General features: G+C 42.3%; 1 protein-coding gene across 1 annotated transcript in view; it reads right to left on the minus strand.

The window, feature by feature from the left end:
• The window catches only part of gabbr2 (gamma-aminobutyric acid (GABA) B receptor, 2), a 190,127-nt gene that overhangs the window by 62,007 nt on the left and 110,617 nt on the right, over window positions 1-17,503 (minus strand). The window contains exons 8-11 of the mRNA XM_008421807.3: window positions 13,383-13,443; window positions 7,032-7,112; window positions 5,178-5,328; window positions 4,736-4,868 (exon numbers count right to left, since the gene is read on the minus strand). Of these exons, the coding sequence (XP_008420029.1) occupies window positions 4,736-4,868; window positions 5,178-5,328; window positions 7,032-7,112; window positions 13,383-13,443 (426 nt within the window). The remainder of the gene's footprint in view (window positions 1-4,735; window positions 4,869-5,177; window positions 5,329-7,031; window positions 7,113-13,382; window positions 13,444-17,503) is intronic.

Here is a 17,503-nt window from a genome sequence, read left to right on the forward strand (position 1 = left end):
AGCTTGAGCCGCGGCGGGCGGAGACGCAGGAGGCGGAGCTTGAGCCGCGGCGGGCGGAGACGCAGGAGGCGGAGCTTGGCGGGCGGCGACGCAGGAGGCGGAGCTTGAGCCGCGGCGGGCGGCGACGCAGGAGGCGGAGCTTGAGCCGCGGTGGGCGGCGACGCAGGAGGCGGAGCTTGAGCCGCGGTGGGCGGCGACGCAGGAGGCGGAGCTTGAGCCGCGGTGGGCGGCGACGCAGGAGGCGGAGCTTGAGCCGCGGTGGGCGGCGACGCTGGAGGCGGAGCTTGAGCCGCGGTGGGCGGCGACGCTGGAGGCGGAGCTTGAGCCGCGGTGGGCGGCGACGCTGGAGGCGGAGCTTGAGCCGCGGCGGGCCGGTCGGAGCGCCGGCTGCTGCAGGCGCTGGAGACTGGGGCTCGGACCGAGCAGAGGCCGGGGAACCGGCAGGACGGCCGGCTGGAGTCTCGGGAGTAGCACCGGGGAGCTGCGCACCGGCAGCGGACTCGGAGAGCTCTGGCGGAGCGCCGGCTGCTGCGGGCGCTGCGAGCTCTGGCGGAGCGCCGGCTGCTGCGGGTGCTGGAGACCGGGGCTCGGGCGGAGCAGAGGCCGGGGAACCGGCAGGACGGCCGGCTGGAGTCTCGGGAGGAGCACCGGGGAGCTGCGCACCGGCAGCGGACTCGGGGAGCTCTGGCGGAGCGCCGGCTGCTGCGGGCGCTGGGAGCTCGGAACGAGCGCCGGCTGCTGCGGGCGCTGGGAGCTCGGAACGAGCGCCGGCTGCTGCGGGCGCTGGGAGCTCGGAACGAGCGCCGGCTGCTGCGGGCGCTGGGAGCTCGGAACGAGCGCCGGCTGCTGCGGGCGCTGGGAGCTCGGAACGAGCGCCGGCTGCTGCGGGCGCTGGGAGCTCGGAACGAGCGCCGGCTGCTGCGGGCGCTGGGAGCTCGGAACGAGCGCCGGCTGCTGCGGGCGCTGGAGACTGGGGCTCGGGCGGAGCAGAGGCCGGGGGACCGGCAGGACGGCCGGGCGGAGTCTCGGGCGGAGCGCCGGCTGCTGCGGGAGCTGGGAGCTCGGGCGGAGCGCCGGCTGCTGCGGGAGCTGGGGACTCTGGAGGGACACTAGGGGACTCTGGAGGGACACTAGGGGACTCTGGAGGGACACTAGGAGACTCTGGAGGGACACTAGGAGACTCTGGAGGGACACTAGGAGACTCTGGAGGGACACTAGGAGACTCTGGAGGGACACTAGGAGACTCTGGAGGGACACTAGGAGACTCTGGAGGGACACTAGGAGACTCTGGAGGGACACTAGGAGACTCTGGAGGGACACTAGGAGACTCTGGAGGGACACTAGGAGACTCTGGAGGGACACTAGGAGACTCTGGAGGGACACTAGGAGACTCTGGAGGGACACTAGGAGACTCTGGAGGGACACTAGGAAGCTCGGGGAGCTGCTCACCGGCAGCGGGCGCAGGAAGCTCGGGGAGCTGCTCACCGGCAGCGGGCGCAGGAAGCTCGGGGAGCTGCTCACCGGCAGCGGGCGCAGGAAGCTCGGGGAGCTGCTCACCGGCAGCGGGCGCAGGAAGCTCGGGGAGCTGCTCACCGGCTCGGGGAGCTGCTCACCGGCAGCGGGCGCAGGAAGCTCGGGGAGCTGCTCACCGGCAGCGGGCGCAGGAAGCTCGGGGAGCTGCTCACCGGCAGCGGGCGCAGGAAGCTCGGGGAGCTGCTCACCGGCTCGGGGAGCTGCTCACCGGCAGCGGGCGCAGGAAGCTCGGGGAGCTGCTCACCGGCAGCGGGCGCAGGAAGCTCGGGGAGCTGCTCACCGGCAGCGGGCGCAGGATCGGGCGACCAGGCTGTGGCGGCTGGAGACTGGCAGGCTGTGGCAATAGATGGAGCTGGCTTAGGTCTCGCAGCCAGCGCCGCCACCACTGCCTGCCGTTCCTGCTCTACCTCTTTGTAGAAGTCCTCCAAGCCCAGCAGAGGAAGAAATGGGATCCATCTGTCCAGGTGGAGCGCCATACGTGTGGTGGCGTTGAGACGGCTGAACAGGGAACTCGGATTTGCCATTTCGACGTCATACTTCCTGATTTCCCTTAACAGGGAACGACGGTCTGCTGGGTCCATGGCGGAGTAGGCTGCGCTCCTCACCATAGTTTGGTCGGGTCCTTCTGTCATGAGGCGGTGGTTTCCGGTGAGGGAAGAACGCAGGCAGGAACCAGGATGTAGCGAAAATGATGAATTTAATGACAAAGAACTCTCACAAGGAACAACAGGGAAGCAGCACGAGGAAAACTGGTAGCACGGAGACAGGTGACATCAATAGACGTATCAATTGACAAGGACCCGACGAAGAATACAGACAACAGGGGAGACTAAATACACACGGGGCAATCACGGGAACGAGACACACCTGGGAGACAATCAACGGGGAAAGACGCAGAGACAGGACTAACAGGGAACAGAATCACACAGAAACTAGAAAATAAACACATAGAAACACGGATCATGACAGTTCCATATGCACGCCTGTAAACTAATACCCGGTTAAAATCACTTTTGATTTGTTTTGAGCTTTCTTTGTTCTCACGTTCATATTTGGCTTCATTTACAGTGAACCTGCTGAAGTTCTCCTTTTTTATTTATTTTATTTTTATTTCTTTTACTTTTCCACATTTGTATACTTGACACAAAGTCATATTTTGCAGAAAGATTACAAATGATCAAAATTATCTCAATGCACAAAGGTATCAGAAAGGAGAAACTTTCAAAAATTACACATGCACAAGGCCATCATAAATAACTGGAGAACAAATGGAACAACAGGATTTTACAAAATCCTGGTTTCAATCTGGATGAAAACAGATTGAAACCAGTCAGGGAGGCTCCTAAGAAGCTAACGGCATTCCTGAAGTTATTTTTCCTCCAACAAGTCCTGGTTGTTTAGTTCAAGCCCAGAAAGTTGACATAGAAAGACATTTTTTTTAAAACCATAAATCCAAGTACACAACCAAATCAGCAACAACAACAACATCATTTTGGAATATCCAGAACTAAGTCTGACAGAAAATCTGTACAGTCACCTGACAAAAAAAAACAACCTTCTAAACTGACATTATATATTCTTTTACTTTATTTTTTTACCATCTACCAGTTATACACCATAAAGGTCATACTATACAGTATTTGGAAACAGTGATCATGCTGTAATCATAGTTTAATTGTTTTTTTTTTACATCACAAAAACCTAGCATTTTAACTGGAACGTGCGCTCTTTTGAGTGACGCTCTGGCAGAGCTATGGCTACGAATGACAAGAAAAATTAGACCATCTATTCACTGGGAGACCAGCTCATTAATCAGTAGTACATCTATCAACCTCTGCGCTCCTCTGCTGTAGAACTTCATTGGAAGTGACAGGCTCTGTTTTGGCTCCGCAGCGCCGCTTCATCCAGGTGACGGCGGCTCGAGACGTGCCCTGCCTGTCATTACTTGTGTCTGTGATGTGTGTGTGTCGGCTGTGGTGTTATCGCGGTGGAAACTAGTTATCACTGTAATCAAAACTCCTTAATTAATCCAGTATCTACATAGTCACACGGTACTGCTACCTGAGGGGAGACGCTTAATGTGCTCTGTGCTAGCTGCAGAACCTGCAGTGAGATTCAATCAGTTTTCCCTTGATCACATGGTGCGTGTGAGAGGCTTGTTAGCTACTTTTGCTTTGGCATATAATATATAAAGAAAAAATAAAAAAGAATAGGAAAACCGCATGGACATTTTAAAATAGGCAATACACTGTGACAGCATTTATACCCCTTAAAATTTATTTCATTTTTTTTAGGCCTTCATACGATAGGCCAAACCAACGTATTGCATAAGTAGAAAGAAAATACTGCATGTCTCCCCCATCCCCTGCATAACGATCTTTGACTGCAGTTACAGCTGCAAGTCTTTTGCGTATGTCGCTATCTGCTTTGCACATCTTTTCACCACACGACATTTTCCGCAAAAATGAAAAGGTTCTCTGCTTTGGTCTCTTTTGACCACAGAACTTTCCTTCACATGTTTTCTGTGCTTGTGGCAAATTGAATATTACTTCTTATAATTTTGTCTTTTTCAAAAATGACTTTCTTGTAGCTCTTCCAGAAAAGCTGGATTTGCTTTTTGTGTGACCGACATTTGGCCAGTTGACACGGTGATCCACCCGACCTGTTCAATCAATCAATCAGATTTTATTTGTGTAGCACATTTCAGCACCAAGGCATTTCAACGTGCTAATGACTTATGCGGCTCCTCCATTATGAAGGGGCTCATGCTCATGGCAGTCTGTGTGATTGATGCTTTTCAGTCAGTTTACATGGACGGTGATGTTTCAGTAGGTTTGCAGGCTCACATTTTTTTATGATTTTTCTCTTTAACAAACTTCTGAGGCCTTCACAGAGCAGCTGCACACCAAGACTGGGTACTAATAAGGCGACTTCTCAAGGCAATCGGTCGCACTTTTAGCAGAGGCTGTCAGAGTGAAGCAAGCTGAATAGAAATCTATGCAACATCCTTCAGATATTTATTTCCATAAATGTTTGAAAACCACACTATTTTTCATCCACTTATAAATTGTGCAGGACTTTTTGGGCTATCCGCTCAAATCTTCCAAAATCAAATTGGAATTTGCGGTTGTAGGACATTGAATCAAAACTCAAGCTTGCGTTTAATATTTAATAGGTTAATAAAAGTTTGAAGGAGACTCACAGTGCAGAGCGTCTCAAACTCTTTGTCCGAAACAAAACCTCCGTCAAGACCAAAGAGGAAAATCGAAGCGTAGGACAGCATGCCTCCTAGGATGATCAGGTTGTTCATGTATGGACTGGACATCTTGATTAGTCTGAAGGAGAACAAAACATGAAATGAAAACGATAAAACTGATCAGCGGAGCTTTAGAACTGGCAACACACTTCTGCAAAATAAACAAAAAAAGTCTTAAAAACCACAAGTATATTAAACAGTTGTATTATCTGACTAGATTCATTTTTATTACTATTACTATTCACTCCACATAAGCTTGTCCAGCCTTCATTCATCTTTCTACTTTTTCTCCCTTTACAAAATCTGCTAAGTTATTTTTTTCCCCCGCAGTACACTGGCTAGCATTTTTTTTTGCCATGGTTGCACTGGTCTGCTTCCAGATGCTGACCTGTGATTTCGGTTCTTGATGTTAAAGAACAGAAAAGCCCCGGCCATTAGCATGCCCAGGATGGTTATAGTAGACAAGATGCTGTACAGTGGCACATTGATGTGGCGTCGTTGTAGACGAACAAACGTGCGATCTTTGGGAGGCTCCACACCTAAGACACAAAGGAGGAGAGAAGGTTATTTCCATACTTCTTAAAGTTTCAACCATTTTCTCTGCTAAACTTTTTCCAAAAAAATAAAAATAAAAATAAAGAAATCTATTTATTTGAACTTTCCTCCTTTAGATTCATTCGGTTTCTAAAAAAAAAATGCTACTGCTGCAAATATTAACTTACTCAAGCTCAGCTTCCAAATGTTCATGTAAATCTTTCTACCGGCGCCACATTCAGGTTATTGTGAGCAAACGCTGCATTTTCTAGTATTTAGAATTAATCGCATGGGCTTCCGCTTTGCGTTTACTGTGGTGAGGGATGTAGCAGGAAGCTTTCATTGCAGGAGCTTCTTTATGTGGGGCAGAGAAGGGAAGATGGAGCGAAAGAGCGCCGTGGGGGGAGAATAGCCAGAAGGATCAAACAAATTCCAAAGTATGTCAACACTTGCAAAACCCGAAAGAGAGGAAAAATGGACTGGTAAACAATTTGTGATCCTGGTTCAGGCTCAAAAATATTCAGATGCTGACACAAAAGAATATATATATTTTGCACTATACGAGTTATATGTATGTGCCATACATATAACTCGTATAGTGCAAACTCGTATAGTGCAAATTCCTTTGTTTTAGTTTTACAGACATTAGAGACCCAAAATACAGTTACTATGAGAAAAGAGAACATTAAAATTTGTTTAAACAGGCAGACTACATAGGCCAAGTTTAAATCAGAGATGTTCTCAAGTAATTTTTTTTTCTCTCGCCCCAATTCAGAGTTGAGCTTCAGCTACTCAAATAAACATTTCTTCAATCAAATTCCTGACATCTAGGTCACCTTTAACCCTGCATTGCTGCAGGGTTTCAAAACTGCACTGCTTATGTGTAAGGCCTAAATTATTACATTAAAATGCAACAATTTCATTTAAAAAAAATTTTCTGGCAAATTATGTTTAAATGTAATATGCAGACTTTATTTCTGAATAACTACATCATAAATTATGAACAATTTTAACCAGTTTGGACTGAGTGTAGATGTTGTGCAGCACCTGAATCACTGCCCGTGAGTTGGGTTCTGAATACTAAGCACTCAAATACATTTTTACATACAGGCTATGAATGTTGAATAATAAAATGGACAATCAATAACAGCTGGTCATATTTGTGACCACTGATTCTTAACATTGTGGGGCAATAAATTGGTGCTTTTCCTGACGTACTCCAGCATTACACTCAGCATGATTATCATATAGAATGCCTAAGTTATTTAAACCTAAATTCAATTCTAATGTCATGTAAATATGGCTTCTGAAAGTCCCGCTTTATAATTATCACCAGCACCCAAAACAAATGGCGTTTCAAACAAACATAAGAGATCTTGAAATCAAATGGCAACAGCCTGTTCATTTGTTCGCATAACATAATTTCACACTTGTGGATGACCAAAATGGCAGCCCTCGAATGTGAATGAATGCTAGAAGCTGCTACTCTAACAATCAAAAAGCATATTAGGACAATTATTTAACTGGTTTCATTGTCTTTTTCAGTTAGCCTGCTTTGGCAACTTATAGTGAAATACCTGGTCCTGTCCTGTGTGAGGTACTAAACCTCTCTAGGGTTTAAGGAAAGGATCTTAGTGAGGGAGTTTTTTCCTGCAAGGAAAGCTTGACACCCTTACCCCAGTAGTTTCCACAAGTAAAGCTGTCATACCTTGGAACCTGATGGAGTTGTTCTGGAGATCCAGGATGTCGGCGATGGAATTGTATTCTCCCACTTTTACTTCCTGACCATCTGTAAAAAATAATAATAAAAAAAAATCCCCACAAACATAAATATGTATTTACAATATTTTTCATACAATGGGTTCACAGATATAAAGTAGAAAACTAAAACAGCAAAGTAACTCTGCAAATATCAATATTTAACTCAAATGTGCACTAAAGCATCCAGACTGGTTTCACGACAGACCCGCTGCTTTGTTAATATGCATAGTGGAGTGTTAGCTTCCTGCACTGTTTTCACATACAGCTACATTCAGCTGTGTTGCCAAGGAAATAGCTGAAAAGCAAAAGACTGCAGCAGTCTCATTCTGCATGTGAGCCTCCCGGTGTAACCGGTCCATCCTGGTATCAAATGAACAATCTTCAGTAGGCAGTAGCAGTAGTGCAGTTGTTTCCTGCAGCTGTAAGCCTGACCCAGCAACCTGCTCTACTGCCCGGCCTGTGTTTACAAGCACGCCACATTCTGTGCCTCCTCGTTTGGTCAGCCAAGTGCCACATGGCGTCTTCCTCAGCACTTACTCAAGCAGCTTCTCTTCAATAGCAAGCTATTTAAAATCTCTTAGAAATGCTGTCCTAAGTATAGAACCAATTAATAAATAACTTAATACCTATCTTGATCAAACTTAAAAGGTAATAAAAAACACAATAAAGCCCTGCAGATAAACAGTAACTGGAAGATTTGCTAACTGATGTGAAAGGAGAGACATGTGGGTTTATAGTATCTAAACTAGAATCTAAATGCTTGTAGTTATCACCATTCTCTACCCAGAAATGTTTCTCAAGCACATCCATGAACAGCCTCTCCAGTGTAATATTGGAGAAGGAATGGCCCTGTCAGGCAAACATGGCCATTCACCTTCTATTACTTGGTTAGATTTTACAACTTGGAGGAAGGAGAAAGCAAATGGGAGGGGGAAAAAAGGAGACAGGCTATTAATTTTCTTTGAAGGAAACATACACCATCTGCAGTTTGTTCAGGTGTGCATGTGCAAGCCTTACCAGCTTTTTTTACCCCCCGTTTTCACTCTCTAAGACCAATTGAACTTTTAGGCAGAAGTGTCCTTGACAAGAAAAATGACAGACAACATCATCTACCAGTGGGCCACTCTGCTCCACTCTGCTTTCCTCTTGGTGAATCACTTTATCTTATCTTCAGTCCTCATCAGAAAGTCAGCGGCAGCTGAAAATGTCACAACAAGGCGATTCTTTCTACCTAGGGATTTTCAACCTGGTAAGTTGCCTTTTACAGGTGATCATGTGATTTCCAAATTAATTAAGAAAGAACTGTACCGGGGTTCGTTTAAATTCAAATGTAATTTTTTTTTTTAGCTGCAAACAAGATCCCTCTTTACAATCAGGCGAATGAGTAAATTCACCATTACAAATCAAACATTTTATGCAAACTAAAATACATATCAGACAAGTTGTAGATGAAAAAAAGAAGAAAAAGAACAGAAAAACCTGCTCCAGGCACAGACTCACAAGATGCTTCTGGAGGAAATAAAACCACATTTTCTGTCGTTTGTACAAATGAAATGAACTCGGAGTGCCTCACTTTTACATCAGCTTTGATTGAACTCTTCTGTCTCCAAACAAATTTAGTATGAAAGAAAAGTTTCCAAAGGAACAAATCAAAATAAATGTGGACTGTCAAAGGACAACTGATCTCATTCTACCGTTTCCAAGTTACTTTATTTATTAGTTAGTTTATTTTTTGAATATGTACAAAAAAATACACCATGAAGCATAATCAAATTTTTTTTGTACGTATTCAAGGGAGCAGGCGGAAGAAGTATAAACTGATAAAAATCCCCACTCCTTAGCCACCTGCATAATCTTACATTTATTATATATCTAATCCATGCATGACAGCTATACCTTCACTTAATAGTTAAATACATATGGGTTTACTTTATTTTCTCAAATGATATCAGACATATGCTGAGTTTCTCAGCTTCTTGCTATACTAAACGCAAGCCTGCCACCAGCAGCTGTACTCATCCAGATATGCACCTGTGGGTAGAGGTATGACAGGTAGAAGTGTCTCTTAGTTATTACAGAAAGCCGCAGTTTTCTGTCAATTAAAGAGGAGGTTCAACGTTTTTTATTTAGTGTTGTGGCAAAGGAACTCTAACCAGATCAAAGAAATTGCCCCCAGCTTGTTTGGCTGTTTCTTTCCTCGATGAAGCCCTTGAAAAAGTTTTCGCTGTCATTAATTAACCCCGTTTTCTCTTGTTTTCATATCTAGAGAAGAAAAAGTAACCCTTGCCCAGTGTTTCAATGCTTTCTATCCATTGTTGTCAAATTGTTGCCAAATGTTCAGAGTTAAAATTAACAACCTGCAATAATCAGTGATAGTTAAACACAGAGATGCCTTTTTTCTGACAATACAGATATCTCTCAGCAAGTTGTAATATCATCAGTGGCTTAATTCAAAAAGTGAAGCTCGTGTACGACTTTCATTGGGCACCGAGTGGTTTATTTCAAGTGTTTGCTTCTGTTAGTTTTGATGATTATGTTTATTTTTATGAGTATATTAAATCAAAACTCAAATTCAATTTCTTCCAAAAATTGTCATGTTGCATTTCCACATAGAACCAGTGGAAAACTCTTTTTACCACAGGAAATGTTGGCCTAGATGTATGTCAGTGGACTGCACAGTATATTTGAAATCCTGCACTGTGTGTGCATAATATGGTAGGATATGAAGGAAATCATCAGAAACAGCTTTCACCAAAGTGCTAAATGATTTGCTGGTAAACACAGATATTGATCGCACTTCATCTTTAAAAACTCCTAAATCAAAGTGCTGCGTTTGACACTGTGGATCGCTCTGTTTTATTGGATAGAGTTGAGCATAGGGCTCAGCAATAGAAAACAGTTTAATACATGAAAGGGATTTGTATCAGTTGGTCTTGATAATTATTGATTCGTTTTAAATATCTGAAATGTTGTCAAACTGGTGATGTGACCTCTATTCTGTTTTATCCATAATTTCCTCTCAAGCTGTTGTACTCATTTCTTACTTTCACTCCACACCTGTTTTCTTTTAAGCAGTTATGAGGCACACTGTTCTTGGTCTATCGCTATTTTCTCTCAATCATGTGTCTTTTGGTCTTCTTTTTTGTTCTATTATCATTTCTCATCTGAATGCTTTCTATCATAGGAAACTATACTCACTTGTCAAAACAAGAAGCTAGTCTCTCTGCAATTATGGGTTTGTTATCTAATAACGTCCTGGTTCTTAACCCTGATAAGACAGAGTTGGAGATCTTTGATGGTTTTAAGGTCTTGCTGGCCACCTAGAAGGCTCTAAATGTTCTGGTACCTTCCTATCTCTCTGACCTTCTGCACATGTATGTTTCACCTCATGTTCTTTAATCTCAGGGTACTGGCCTCAAGCTAAAAATTCCTAAAGTCAATAGAAAAACTGCTGCTTTTTCTTTTTGTGCCCCTCCTTAATGGAGCATTCTCCCTCCAGACACTAGGCAGACATGCTCTGTGAAGGTTTATAAATTTAAAGACCCTCTTGTCTCGCTCTGTCTTATGCATTGTAAAAATATTCCCATGCTTTCATTTCATTTTCTTGGTTTTCCCTTCTTGTTTTATCTATTTCAATGTGTATTGTTTTATTATGGTTGTTATTTTCTCTTAACTGTTCAGCACTTTAGAAAAAAAGTTGTAATTATTTTCAAATGCATTTGGAAAAACACCAACACGACAAGATTTTAACACAATGAATTGGACTGATCTGAATTTGATTTGTGTTAAAATTATTTCAATTTATTTTCACCAATGACATTTATTTAAAATCTGTGCTATATAAATAAACAGAAAATCAATTCACAAATACTTGATACTTTATATATAAATAGACATTTTTATGACATTTTCTGACAGTAAAAACCTAATTGTGACCATTTTTCAGAATTCAGCTCTAACGTAGAGAAAACAATACAAATATATAATATTTTGCAAATATTACAGTAATAAGAGAAAATTCGTACAGCACCATAAACCTTGGAGTAATGGTTTTCTATTGTTTATGTTTTGTGCATGTATATTTTAAATCACAAGGACAGTGTTAGCAATCAGAACCTCTGATACAGAACTATCGCTCATTTCATCTCCATTGGAAGAAAAACAGGAGTCAGAAACCGCTGACTAAAAACGTACCGACAGGGAGAAATTGAGAATCACAGGCCCCAGACAGATGACAGTGACATGAGGAGGATCACTACCTTTTAAAATATTTAAAATGGGGCAACCCCTCACTACCTCTCCAACCAGCAAGAGCTTTGGTGCAGTGTGTCAAAAAGGGGTGACAAAATCACTTTCTATGTATATGTGAGACATAAAATGTAAAGCAAAGGTTGATCAGAGGCAAAGATAGTAAAGAAGAGATGGAGATAGCATAAAAATATGATAGAAGAGAGCCTTCTGTTGCAATTTTTGAGAGAGAAAAAACCTTTTTGTAAACTATTTCTAAGAAAACAATTCAACAGATTGCAACTTTAAAGATCTTTTCACAAAACTAAGTTTAAAACTGAGGAAATTTCAATCTCTGTCAAGTTCCAGTGCCTCGCAAAAACAGTTTATTTTTATTTATCGTGAAAAACCCTGTTCCAGCCTAAAGAAAGGCAAGGCGTCGAAGTAAACACTGGGGTGACTTGATGAAGTGGTGAAGCAGAAATCGAGAAGGGTCAGTAATCATTAGAGAATGCTGCACACTGAAACCCCTCGACAGAGTAGACCCCAATCTAGCAGACTGGATAGATGCAGATTTTATTAAGAAAGCCTGACTCTGCACATTTAGCTCTGTTCCAAATACTTCTTCTGGTTTCACAGAGAAAATACATACGCAGTGTGTACGACTGTGAGTTGTAACCAGCCAGAGGGATCAAGCCTCTCTGCAGTCAGAAAGATAAGATGGTTAGGCTGAGAGAGAGAGGACTGAACAGCAGCATGCTGCTGTGCTTCATACAGCCTAAGATGCCTGGGAGGTGGGAATCCCCTGCTTTAAGATCCGATCTTTTGGGTTACTCTAAGGAAATCCTGTCAGCTCAAAAATAACCACTGGGTGCATCACTATCGGAAGACAACAGAAGATTTTTTTTTCTGACTCAGAACCTCCGCAAATGCATTTAATAACCACAGGAGGGGACACATCAATTCAAGTTCTGCCAAACCTGAAGCATGGTACAGCTCCATAGAGAAAGTTTTGGGGAGATGTTTTTGTTTTGTTTTGTTTTTTTCCCAGGAGAAAACAGTCTCAACAAATATTGATTGTTTTACTGGCAAAGAAATACAAAAGTCATGTGAATAATTCACAGCAACTTTAAAGGCGAACGTGAGGGCACAACATAACATTTCACTGATACATTTCAGCCACAACTTCAAACATTTTAAAGGATCCAGTCTATGCACATCAAGCATGACAAGGATACCATCAGCTGGGAATTAGCGCATTATAGCAAAATGCTTCAAAAAAAAAAAAGAGCAAATAAAAGAAGAAGTAATATTTTCTGAGTTAGCCCAAAAGAGAATGTAATTGTTTATACTTTTGGTAAAAGTTTTGTTCTGTAACAAATTGCCATGCAAATGTTTCCACGTTTTATTGTTTCATGTTTAGTTCCATCAGAACCACAGAGATAAAAATATATGTATTTTTATATCTATTTAAAAGCACATAAAGCCAAATTCTGCTGATCATGACTGATTTTTAAAGTCAATAAAAAGGGTAAAATATCTACGGTGGTGAATGTTTTGTATGGACCCTGTAAATACTACATGGAAGTAAAATAATTAAAAGTGCTTTAGTTTTCTATATGCTACTTCATCAAAGTGTATTCTTGATAAAATGGCATATAGTGTAAGAATGTCAGTGTTTTATACCTAAGTGCAACTGAGAATCTGTGTTACAACTTAAAGTTTAAGTTCAGAGACAATCTAACTAAGCTATAACTGGAACCATTTTGCGAAAAACTTTTTTTTTTTTACACTTGCACAGACCAACTTAATAAATCCAATTATTATCAGAGTTTATTTATGTCAGTAACTAAATTCTAAATATGATTGTCCGTATAAAAATCTACAAAACAAAACAAAAACAAACATGCCTTCCCTTCAACTTCACAATCATGTTCTGTGCGTTGGGCAACCACACAAAATTGTAATAAAATAGACGACAGTCTGGTTGCAACATGAAAAGTGAACATTTTGCACTTAGAAATGAAGACATATAGGTCAGAAAATAAAGGCAGGTCATTAAGAAAAGTACCTTGAAACTGGTTGAATTTTATTGTGCCCATCCTCTCTCCATTGCGAAACATGACTTGACCCTGAAAATAAGCAAAGCAAACCACAATGAAATACATATTAATTTAGATTATTAAGACATTAGGTCGCGCTGAAGAAGACGTGTGCTAAACTATTCAATGAATTAAGCAAGGAGCTGATTTCAACAAAAATTATTCACAATGCTTTCTTGTCTGTGCTGGCAGGGAAAGGGCAGAGGCTCGGTTCTGACATACTTAATTTCGTTTGATTAGAACTGGTCAAAATTGATCTGTTTATAGAGGTAAACAAAATTATCCTTCGGCCAATTCAGGCGCTAAGACTCTTGGAGCAGTCTCAGAATAATAAGGCGGAGTGATTTAACTCTTGGAGTTAACGTTCATTTCAGTCCGTTTGTGTGTCCCGCACTTGGCCGGAGAAAAGAAAAAAAAAAAACTGACAGCCAGAGTAAATGATTCCTGATGGAAATATATATCTAGTCAAACATCTATCCCAGTTTGACTAAATACGACATTAGAAAGTCGGCGGTTCAATCAATTTTCAGCCAGGTGGTGTCTGTCACAAACCCGCCGGTCAAAATGAGAATACACGTTTGGAGATCTTGTCAAACACTTTCAGACTGGTTGTGCTTATTTCACTTTCATCTTTTCCCATTATTCATACATTCCAATCTCCCTTGTTCTGTACTCTCCTTCTCACTCCATCTTCCCTTTATCTCTCTCTCCTGCTTCATCTACCAGGAGTGTTCAATTAATTCAGCCCACCATCTGCTCACAGAGCTCCTTAATTACGCATTTAACTGGGTTTACATATTAGCTGTTGGCTAACAAAATAGGTGAGAGACAAACACACACACACACACACACGCACACGCACACACACACGCGCGCACACACACACACACACACACACACACACACACACACACACACACACAGAGACACACAGAGACAGACAGACAGACAGACAGACAGACAGACAGACAGACAGACAGACGGATAGTTTGCAACTACTGATTAAATCATAGCTAAAGGGACATGGTGGGGTGGCCGGAGATGATTTTCTCTTAAAAACCGAGAAGCTTTGAAGTGGCAAAGAAGGATCCCACCCCTCTCTTTGAATCCCATTCTTTGTGTGGCAACTTTGATGTTAACCCGAGTGTGAATGCTTGTGTTTCTGTGTGCATGTACTTGGTGTGCTACTACATCAGGTCAGTACTTGCGTGTGTCACACAGATAGCCTCTTCTAGCACTCAGCCTCTCTATGTCTTTTTAGATTTGTGATGCACAACATGCTGCGCCTGAACGTGTGTTGCAGTGTATGTACTCCTGAGCAGCTGCTTTTGGATTACACTGGGGTGTGTAATAGGGGTCAGAACATGTAGGTTGAAAACAAGAGCAGAAACTCGACTTGAAGCTATTAAAGTTCTGCGTTCATATTGGTCGCAAGAGTAGCTGCATGCCACACGTGCTCGCTCTAATGGTCAGATCAGCTGAGGCTGGACTTACATAGATGTCACCCTGGTTGGGCTCCTCCTTCTGCATCCTAGATAAACAGGTTTCACAAAGCATAAAGCTGTGTTTTAAATAAACTATTTACCATACTTTCTGGACTATAGAGCGCACCTCACTATAAGCCGCACCCACAAAGAAAAAAAAACAAAACAAAACTGGAAACGTACACATATGCCAAACTGGGCTATAAGCCGTGGGTATCTCTGCCGCTCTCGGTTTTTCACAAGGACATAAATCTGCTGTTAAGGACCAGCCTTCCGTCTCCAACGCCGAACCATGCATTCGTTCTTCTTCATGTTGTTTCCATGATGAGGGGGTGTATGAGTTTGAAAACATTTCTCCGTCATGCCTGCTGCTAGCATGTGCTTGTTCTAAATAAAAATCAGCACTTTCTTTGATTTTCAATTTTGACTTCCAATTATTCACACTCTTCTACAGAGCCCCCTGGCGGTTGAAGAAAAATCCACAGAAAAGGCTATAAGCCGCATGGTTCAAAATGTGGAAAAAAATACGGTAATCTGATATAATTGTGTTCATGTTCCAGTTTATGCAACAATGCCTTCGTGCCCGCCTCCATCTGATCATATCCTTTTGTAAAATCACTTGTTTGTGTTTTTACAAATATAATAAAGCTTTCAATATTCTTTTTTTTTTTTTTTTTTTTTAAACGGTGTTCTGTGTAGAATAGTTTTACTCAGATTAGACCAGTTAAACGATTTTTCACTTTGTACTAAAATTTATTTAAAAAATAAATCAAGATTCTTTAAAAGAAGCGCAATACATCTTGGCACAAAAGAGGAACCTTAAGTCTTATACTAAGTTTGCACACAGCAATGGTTTATGGGCATTTTTCTGTACACTATGCACAACACAGAGGGGTGTCTAATTTAAATATCCGACAGGACTGCTCAGGGTCAGTTCACCCCTTTTTAAATTACTGTTTTGTACCAATTTGCCCCTTCCTTAGTCCCTTTTCTCTGTAAATAATCTGCTTCATTCCTATGTACTAAAAGTATTGTGTGCCAGTTTATTATTTTCCTGGAGTTAAGTATTTTCATGAATCATAAAAGTAAATGAATTTCTTATATAAATACGTAACGAGGGTATTGAAAATGATTGAAAATCATACAACATTCCCCCTTTGATTATTGGAAATGATGCATTTTGTAGGTTGAATGTCCTAAAGATATGATTCCATGTCATGACTGAGAAAACTGGTTAAAAAAACCAGCAAAAACCATAAGCGGATGAAATGGTGATCGGACATAATGATTTTAAAACACCTTAATTACTTTACAAGTCTTAGATCAATGGTTTAATGTTGTCAAACAATTCCTAATTGAAACCCTTTTTTTTTTTTCTTAATGAATATGCAAGACAACTTGGGACTCGAGCAGGTGGTATGTGTTTTATGGAGAAATCGCAGTGTTTAAGCATGTGTGCATCTATGTGTGTGTGTGTGTGTGCGTGCGTGCGTGCGTGCGTGCGTGCGTGCGTGCGTGCGTGCGTGCGTGCGTGCGTGCGTGCGTGTGTGTGTGTGTGTGTGTGAGGTGTCTGAGCTGAGATTGAGGAGGCGGTCAGGTATCACTTTGTTAGTGAGGGTGAGAATACTGCAAGCGACAGCAACACTTGGGTCAAATGAGATGAGAGTCTGTGGGCTGCAGGTGTGACATCCGCAGGGTTTCTGAGGTTTTCAGGTTGCAACGCTGCTAATGGGAGAGTAACTTTGATATATGCGCACACGCATGAACACACGCACACTTATGAAAGTATGCATACTTAAAGAAAAAAAAACAGATGTCTCAGAGAGTGGCACTCACCATTAAACAGAGAGACACTGGTGCCAACAAAATGACTTCTGATTAGTCATGAACAGCAAAGCAAACGTAAAAAAAAAAAAAAACATTACATCTGCCATCCTCAAATTACAGGCTGCCGGGTCTCTACATATGCCATTTGCCTCATTCTGTGCTTCTGGTGGCTAGATCCTCTCTCTCTATCCTAAGAGCGTTCCTGCTAATGTCTGTCTTCTTCTCGGTAGCCCTGACACCAGCTCGGTCGATACGACGGAGCCCTCGATCATCACTCTCCTGCTGCTGCAACTGTACCCCGGCTACAGAGACGCCAGGATCAGCACAGTCTTCACACATGTGCCTATGCATGGATTAATGTTGTCAACCGACTGAAAGTCTCTTAATTCACAAGCAAAGCAAGGGGGTTGTGTAATAGTTGCTTTTGAAATCAGAATTTCAAAATAGCATAAAAGATGTATGGAGTGTGGCTGGAAGGGAAATTGCCTCCCCCAGTCTTTGTCGTGAGTGGGTGGAAGTTTCTATGTGCTAAGTCGTATTCCATGTAATCCTTTAAAAGAGCAGCTATAATAGCTGGGAGATCTTAAACCTTTCACAACAAAGATGTATTTAATTACTTTTGCATTTTCTCTGCTTTATCACTTTTGGGCACTATTCTTGCTAAATTTAATATTGCTGTTGTCCAATCACGATATACATTTAGCTGCTTACACAACACTCTGAATATAAAATATATGTCACATTTAAAGCGTCTTTTCTGACAATGTAACCTGCAACTA

Source organism: Poecilia reticulata, chromosome 11 (genome assembly GCF_904066995.2).
Source record: "Poecilia reticulata chromosome 11, P_reticulata-male-v2, whole genome shotgun sequence".
NCBI classification, from domain to species: Eukaryota; Metazoa; Chordata; class Actinopteri; order Cyprinodontiformes; family Poeciliidae; genus Poecilia; species Poecilia reticulata.